The following is an 8,580-nucleotide window of genomic DNA, read 5'->3' on the forward strand; positions in this document are numbered from 1 at the left end:
TATGTACACATACATACATATACATATATATATTATATTTTAGGTTTTAAAATTATATTTCCTGGAAAAATTAATGAATTTTTTAAATTTAAAATAATATTCATAAAATATTATATTCATGAAATATTCATGAAATTTTCACATGTAAAATAATTGAAATAGCATTGAAAGAATGCCACAAACAGTTTTATATGTATTATAAATAAATAAAAGAAGAAGAATATATTACAAAAATGTTATACGTCCACTGTATTTGAAAAGAAAAATATTTGAAAAAAAAACAAATAATTAATTTAACATTATTATCAATATATGTAATTATTATAGATTAAATCTATTTGATCTTAAATTTAAGTTATTGCGTAAGAAATATCATATTTAATTAGTATAACAATATTGTAAGTATATTATGTAAGGATAAATAATAATCATGTATGTAATTCATTTCATATATATATAATCATATTTAAGGTAATGTATTTATGTTTTATTTATGATATATTAGCGGTTATGTAAAATATTTTAATTTTGATAGTAAACATAATTTTAAGAATCAGTAGATGAATTTGCGGAACTTGAAAACTTGAAAAACCTAAAGATTCCATATCATTTGAGTAAAATTTAAATTAATTAATTATTCAATTTAAATTAATTAAGTTTTTACATCTATGCATTAATTTTTATACATGCATCCTATTTTTATAATCATTTTATTTTCCTATATGATGTAGAACGATATTCATAAATGAAGTATTTTACGTTCTACGTTTACGTTCAACACATTACATTCTAAAACTCAAAATTTTTGTACATAAATTCTTTATTATTTGTAATTTTTTTCCTTTTTTTATATTTTTACCTCGCTTGAGCAATATATCAAAAAATAAAAATAGTACCTTACGAAAAAGATTAGCAATTTGATAATGTTAATCAATCGTTTTGGTATTTACAAGATATAGTTAAAATATTTGCGTCAAAGTATGATACTTCTTTTATGAATTTCTTATTTATATTTATATAGAACAAAAATTGAAGAATGATGAGAACATAGTTTATTATTATATGTAATCTACTTAATTATGTTTATTTAGAATTAATTTTTAATTTTATAGGAAATCAATCGTTATGTAATTTTTGTAATTTATTAGATTTTCATCGTTCAAATCGAAGAGTTTAAATTTTTATATACATAAAAGAACACTAAAATAAATAGTCAAAATGAAAATCATAAATCATACATGGTTGATGGATAATATATGTATACATTTGTATTAATTATTAATTAGTCTGATTAATTTATATAGCGAGGTTGTGAACACTTTCCCTTTTATAAATTGATTGAATTAAAGGAAATTATAAGATCAAAGATATGATATTTTCATATAGGAAAAATTATGAAAAAATTGATGTTATCGCTTGAAATGATTAAAAGTCAAAATAATAAGTAGATTATGGTTAAATATGAAATACTGTATTCATAAATATTACATAATTTATTTTTCAATTTAGTGTAACAAATTAATATCAATAAACATTTTCTCATAAAAGTTTTAAAATATTTTATTCAATAATACGATTAATTATTAAATCATACAATAATGTAGAATATTTATTTAATTTGATTTATACAATTAAGATGATTTCAATTAAAATAAATACACGAATAAAACTTAACATAATATAATTCTCATAATTAGAAAAATTGGAATTATATGAAAAATTCATATAACCAGATTATTAAAACAATTTATCGAAGTAAATCTATACAGTGTTGCGTTACAATTGCAATATAACAATCATATATTAATCAACAATATTACAAAAGAATCCAAACAGAAAAATTTGATTCGAATAATTTTTATATATTTTTTTCCGATATTTTCATTTTATTTTAAGAATGTTAAACATAGGTCGTTATAATTACATTATCCGTTCCAATGGAAAATGACGTGAGCGATCATTAAGTACATAGTTATTGTCATAGCACTTGTCAGCATAATTGGAAAGCCCACTCTGAAACGAACGCATTGAAAATTATTTGTCGAATTAATTAAATTATTATTACGCGAAGAATGAATTAGCGACAAGCTCTTGTGAAAATAAGCTTAATTTATTCGCGATTTATTATTCGATTTGAATTCGCTCGGTATACCTAGCTATTCGATACAATATTAGATTAGTTAGAAGTTATTTCATATAATCATACGATTTATTATTGCCTCGCGTAAATGAAAATGCGTATAAAGGTTTAGGTAAAATCGATTGCAAAATTTTTGGAAATTATTTGAATTACGATTATGCTACGATATTTAATCAATAAGATAAAATAATTTTAATTAATCATTGTTAAAAATCTTTAATTAATCAATGTAAATACAAACAATAATTTCAAAATGTATTTCTATTATATCAATTATTAATTTATTATTTTGTATATGCTCTGAATAAAAAATACAAAACATATTTTGTACGAAAAATTTTTATAATTTGTGACCTTTCTCGCGATCATTTCTTAAAATTAATTAAAATTACTTACTTGAAAAATTGAATAAAAGAGAATTTGTATCCATGTTGTTCTGCAACTCCTGCGCAAACTACATTAGCAGTAGCTCCAATCAAAGTTCCATTTCCTGCAAATATTCCTATCCATTCAACTAAATAAATCACATTAATATTGGCCTTTATCAAACCCTCACCTTTGCACAAGAAAAGCATATATAGCATACATTATATAAATATTAATCAAATGAAATATTCGAATTATCTGTCAAGTTTCATTACCTCCCATACAGGCGCCAAAAGCTAATGCCCACACCAATGGTTGTAGGGGTAATTTTAATTCATTATTTTGCGCCAAAGTAGTGACGATCCTTATCATCATAGTTGAAAGAGGCACGTTGTCCACGAACGTGCTTGCGAATGCTGACACCCAAAGCAATAGCAATATAGCTACCGCCAATCGTGATTCCTCGTTCACGGATAGAATTATCTTTTCTGTTTGCTTTCCTATCCAAGCGATCAAACCCAATCGTGATAAAGCCTAAAGTCACAAAATTACGATTAATTTAATCGAGATTTCATTTATTTATTTTTATTATATCGCATGTTTCTTTTTCTCTACCTCCATAAGAACGAATAAAGACGCGAAGAATAACAAAGTGCTCCATTCCACGCGCGCCATCAAACCATCCAAATCTTCGCTATCCGCTAAAATCAACAATAAGAGAACACCTAACAGAGCGGTCCAACCTAATGATAAATGCAGATTTGGCACACTGTGCACAAAGAATAACGTGATCACGAAAATTAACGTAAATCCGGATTTTACCAACAACCATTTGTCCCGAATAGGATACTGTAATAAAATAAAAATCGAATATAATAATTAAGATATTAATGAATATACATATATATATTTATTTAATATTTTACCTTTTCTTGAAGTTCCTCAAGCGTAGTTTTATACCTCTCAAGTGTCCCGCTGCCTGTCATTAGCTTCTTTTTTAACTGGGAGAGCAATCGTTGAACTTTTTTCAACAAAGTTTCTCTCACTAAATTTTCATCTTTACTATAACTCGACAAACTTGCCGCAGCCCTTTGCCAAATGGCAATTTCATGCCTTAATTCCTGAAACGAAAGATTTAAGTAATTTTTTTCTTTTCTTTTCTTTTCTTTTTTTTTAACTTGTTTGTTTCGAGATAAACGATTATAAAGAATGATATATTTATATACCTGCACGTCTGGAGGTTCGGCGAATTTAAGAGCAGCCATATCTCGAAAGACGAATCGCAGTTGAGCATATACTACGATCACTACCAATATTACGCCTATGCTCATGTGTATTGTGAATGTACTGAAATCGATGCCCTGAATAACAACGAACGATAATGATAAAGTAGTATGTAATACATAAGGTATATATTAATAATAGATTAAAGAATGTTAACGATTAAATGTTAATACAATGTGATTAAACATTTTTATTTTACGGTAATACGTTATACTGATTTAATTTAATCCTTAATGAAATATTTGTAGAAATCAATACTCGAAGTAGTCCCTTACATTATTGATAACATCGTGATTCGATGTAATAATTACGTTGGGTGGATCGCCTATTGGCGTCATAGCACCCCCTATATTAGAATAAACCACCATCGCTGTCAATATTGGCACAGGATTTATTTCCATTACTTCGCATAATCTGATGGTCACCGGTGTCATTAACAATACTGTCGTAACATTATCTAGGAATGATGAAATTAACGTTGTAAAGAAACATAGTGTACCTACGAGCGGCCATAACTTTCCTCCAGTAATCTAAAAGAAAATTGGACGAGAGAAATAGAGATATTTTATTTTAATAATATATATATTTCGCGTTTAATTATATTATATTATTTAATTTTTTTTAATTATTAAAATTGTGAAAGTTTTACTTAACAACGTATTTAAGTTAAACTTTTTCCGCGTAACAGAAATTTTTTTATAATTTAAAACGTTAAAAATTTGTATGCAAGTGCAAGTATAATTATTATTTAACGATATATAAATGTTTATTCAGAAATTAAATTACCTTGTAAGCGTAAACTGCTAACCAGTCGAATATACCCGTTTCAGCGATCACGGCAACAAGTATCATCATCGAGAATAATAATAACAACGTGTCGACGTCTATCCAAGATATTAATTCGTTCATAGTTGGCCTCTGGAAAACGATTTTATATATCATTTAAAACTATTCAGATAAATTTCATGAATCTTTCTTTAAGAAGATTTTATTACCTCGTTTAAAGTTGCCAATATCGCGATAGACATAGTCGAAGCTAGCATGGCTGCTAAAGTTCTATGTACAATCTGTATAATAATGAATTAAAATTATAAAAAGATAAGATATCTTCCACTCGAAACTCTAAATTATTACCTCGAATATTATAAGTACATATAATCCCAATAGAATTAATGCAGCATAAATTATTCCATCGTCTTTGTCTATAGGTGACAAATCATAACTGATGGAAATAGCAAAACTCGATTCTAGATTAGTTTTCAATTTGATCGATATCTCTCCATGCTCTAACGCACTGTAAAATAAAATAATACAATTTTTCGAAGAAAGATATATTTGAAAATTCGATCGTTAAACATTTTTGCGCGTACTTCTTATCCATATTTCTTAAATTAAATATCTTCTGATGCCTTTGTCCAGGAAAAATGTCCATTAGATTCTCAGGAAGTATTGGTAAAACCCATATATCACTTATATTCTATATTAACGTAATTAATTTTTATTTATAAATATTAGTCCAAGATAAAAATCTCTTCTTAATATATTATACGGTACATTGATACCTTAATTTCCTCATATTCGTTGAAAAATTGATTACTCTTATTATCCTCGTTGAACAAGAATTCCAACCATATCATTAAATACCTATCCGATATATTTGCGTATTCCATTGGTTTTACCGGAGGAAGTAACGATCCTTCTAGCATTATACTGATATATTTCCTAGGAATTTCACCGTACATTTTATAACCTAAAAAATTAATTTAACAATTAATAACAATTTAATTAAATTATTCTCATGTGCGATATCGAAACGTTGAAGGATACTTTTTATTTGTCCACTGGGTATTGAGATTTGATGCAACGATTCGATCTTCTCGCTTTTAATTACCAATATTAACTGAAACGAAGAAAATACAATAGATAGAAATTTAACACAATTTATCGGAGGATAAACTTACGCTGAATATTAACCAACAGAGACACAATATAGTCAGCTTGGCATATCGGTAAAAAGGCTTCTGTTTCGTTTCTTGAGCCTCTTGTATATTCAGATCCTCATCGTTTTCCTTATTTTTCAATCTAAAATATAAAACATTTTAAAACTTATTTTAAATAATAAGAGAGAAAAAAGAAGCATCGCTTACCTCAACGGCAATGGTTTCTCAAGGGACATATTTACTACCAGACAGTCTTTCTTTGCTCCATCCGTGAATCTGTTAAAAATTATTCGAAATAATTGAATGACTGTGTAAGAATAAATTATCGCCCGATTCCATTTTATATTGTAAATGTGTTATCGATTATTATTGACGATCAAATTTTCCATTTATATACTGTTATATATTATGTTATATATTATATGTTTACAGAGAAGACATTAAGAAGTACGGACCTTCCTCCCACGGTGTGATGGACTCGATCGTATTCTCTTTGAAAAACTGCCAAACTAGGATCCAAACGTATCGCCTCTGGTAGTTGACTCCAAACACGGAGTACCTCTTCTGGGATTTGGCCGAGTATTATTGAACTCGTGATAGATGATGGAGTTACTATATCGCATCGAATAAATGTCAAGCAAAACACTCACATAAAGTATATTATTGACCATGAATTCGTGAAAATTAAATTATATGTTCAGTGACTCGAAAAAAAAGAAAAACAAAGATTTGATTAAATGTATTTATATCGCATTGTTACACGTATATGTATATTTTTTTAATAATTAACGATAATAAAATGATAAAGATGAAAGCCTCTTTTTTTATTTAATCGACAAAGAAAAATAATACAACAAATCAAATGTCGATATCAAATGTAATTACCTGAATCACGACTGCATCGTGATCCTTTCCTCAGCACTATTGGCGTCCGCAATCCCGTTTCATCCTCGCTCGTGTCATCGAACATTTTCGATTGTAATGTATGCAGTGTGTTCTAATTACTAAATAGATCAGGATAGATTAGTTTGTTTTTCACACGATGCATAATTAATAAATGTTCATTCGAGATACGATACGTTGTAGTTGTAGTTTGAATCCGAGATGTTAACGGAAGGAGGAAGAGCATGGAACTGTTTGATATCTACGATATACTAGCTATCGTTTTCTCGTTAGGGGTCACATTTAACGTTTATATATTTATAACACATATACGCGTGTTTCTGTTTAGTAAGCGCTTATGAAAATTCCATCTCTGTTACGAGATTTCTTATAGTTTCAATTTTCGAATGTAAACGAATTTTTTAATATCGTAAAAAAATAATTCTCGAAATCGATTTTTCGGCCAATCGTCCGTGAAAGTTTGATTTTATTATTAAATTTAAAATTCTCTCTCTTACAACTTAATAATTAACGTTGTGTATTTCAGTCATAAGCCACTCTTAAAAATGATAAGAAAATAGCAACATGAAGTATTATCCCAAGGTATTGTACGGTGTACATTTTCCAGGAATAGGTCCGATGTCTTCTTATTGTTTTCGCGTTAATCATCTCGCTAAAAAAAAAAAAAAGAAAAAAAAAAAAAAAAAAAAAAAAAAAAAAAAAAAAAAAAAAAAAAAAAGAAAAGAAAAGGAAAAAAATTAAAAAAACAGAGAGACAGAATTTTATTTATTCTTCATAATTTGATTTGTATCGTTACTTGTACAAGTCTCGTATTTACCCTAGAGTAGTCATATCGCGGAAAGAAAGTACTTGCGGTCTAATTCGCAACAAAACCTCGAAAGCTGTCCTTTCACCCGACTGGATCGCGCCGTCTACCGTGCCGGGCCAATTCTTAGCGTATTCGCTCGAGGTAAATAAGATCCTTTTATCGAAGGAAGTTCGAATCGATTAAATGATTGAAACACGATGTGAAAAATGCGAATAAATTTTCACGCTCACCTGTCGTAAGATTCCTCTTTGTGCAGGTGATCATCGAATGAGGTGGGTCTCAGTGTGCTCATCGGACAACCGAACATCACTTGATCGTTTACCAAAGAAGGATCGTATTCTTTGTATCGTAAATAATTGGAAGCATTGGTGGACTTGTAACAATCGTCCAACGTAGCGAACAGACATTTCCTTCGCGTCTGAGTGAAATGAGATTCGGCGAGAAATCCAGTTAGGACAACTTTATTGTTGTGCTCGTGTGACGTGTCGTGGACGAAGTTCAAATTATTGCCAAAATCCCACGTGGTTATGATATCTTTTATGGAATTAAAAGATTTATCGGTCCAAAACGGTTTCTTGTACGTTACGTTGAAAAATACGTTCTCAGCCGGCGCGTACAAGGATTTCGTATACGTGGACGGCTCGATAGTGATACTGTCCATCATCGATGGAGGTATTGCTATAACTGCTAATTGGCATCTGCAAAACTTTCTTTTCTATCTGGTTTTCGTATCAAACGATATATATCAATACCTGAAATATTCCTTTTCCGTGAACACGTAAACTCGGGCATCGTTGAACATGATCTTGCTAACTGGTTCAACGTACTTTATTTCACCTTGTTCTTGCAAAATACGTTTCAACAGTGTATGCGTGATTTTAGACATGCCACCCTGTCGCAATACAAGTTCAATCAAAAATTTTTTTTAATTAATGAATTTTTTCGTGAATACTTGTACGAAATATTGATTATTGTCGCCTAGCATGATCCTCAATCGGTTGGAGAAACCTGATGCACCGTACAACATGACGAAGAACCAAAGCGCCGAGATATCGTTGAGATTTCGCATAGCTGTTTAAAACAATTTTGCCTGAGGAAATGTTTTTCTTTCGGAAACATTTTTCACGTAAAAAAAAAAA

General features: G+C 29.0%; 3 protein-coding genes across 4 annotated transcripts in view; 1 reads left to right on the forward strand and 2 right to left on the reverse strand.

Annotated features, from left to right (window-relative positions):
• Positions 1 to 228, forward strand: part of LOC102672789 (transcription elongation factor B polypeptide 3) — a 6,367-nt gene extending 6,139 nt beyond the window's left edge. The window contains exon 10 of the mRNA XM_006610746.2: positions 44 to 228. The gene's annotated coding sequence lies outside the window, so the exon portion shown is untranslated. The remainder of the gene's footprint in view (positions 1 to 43) is intronic.
• Positions 229 to 1,726: 1,498 nt separating this feature from the next.
• LOC102673013 (P protein-like) lies at positions 1,727 to 6,893 on the reverse strand. 2 transcript variants are annotated; one of them, XM_006610748.2, is made up of 19 exons: positions 6,816 to 6,893; positions 6,616 to 6,734; positions 6,186 to 6,342; positions 5,938 to 6,006; positions 5,752 to 5,872; positions 5,618 to 5,690; positions 5,353 to 5,540; positions 5,161 to 5,267; positions 4,925 to 5,084; positions 4,786 to 4,857; positions 4,577 to 4,708; positions 4,066 to 4,320; positions 3,733 to 3,867; positions 3,433 to 3,627; positions 3,122 to 3,355; positions 2,782 to 3,040; positions 2,537 to 2,630; positions 1,890 to 2,013; positions 1,727 to 1,808 (listed from the first exon to the last, which is right to left on the reverse strand). In XM_006610748.2, the coding sequence occupies exons 2-18, from the start codon at positions 6,698 to 6,700 to the stop codon at positions 1,926 to 1,928; spliced, it is 2,424 nt and encodes an 807-aa protein (XP_006610811.1). In that variant the 5' UTR covers positions 6,701 to 6,734; positions 6,816 to 6,893; the 3' UTR covers positions 1,727 to 1,808; positions 1,890 to 1,925. The 2 variants fall into 2 exon arrangements, with proteins under 2 accessions (XP_006610811.1, XP_031364013.1); XM_031508153.1 differs by having other exon boundaries at positions 6,810 to 6,828.
• Positions 6,894 to 7,667: 774 nt separating this feature from the next.
• Positions 7,668 to 8,580, reverse strand: part of LOC116184937 — a 1,928-nt gene continuing 1,015 nt past the window's right edge. Inside the window, exons 2-4 of the mRNA XM_031508151.1 lie at positions 8,394 to 8,512; positions 8,194 to 8,333; positions 7,668 to 8,139 (exon numbers count right to left, since the gene is read on the reverse strand). Of these exons, the coding sequence (XP_031364011.1) occupies positions 7,668 to 8,139; positions 8,194 to 8,333; positions 8,394 to 8,512 (731 nt within the window). The remainder of the gene's footprint in view (positions 8,140 to 8,193; positions 8,334 to 8,393; positions 8,513 to 8,580) is intronic.

Source organism: Apis dorsata, unplaced genomic scaffold, assembly GCF_000469605.1.
Source record: "Apis dorsata unplaced genomic scaffold, Apis dorsata 1.3 scaffold_77, whole genome shotgun sequence".
In the NCBI taxonomy this organism is placed as follows: Eukaryota; Metazoa; Arthropoda; class Insecta; order Hymenoptera; family Apidae; genus Apis; species Apis dorsata.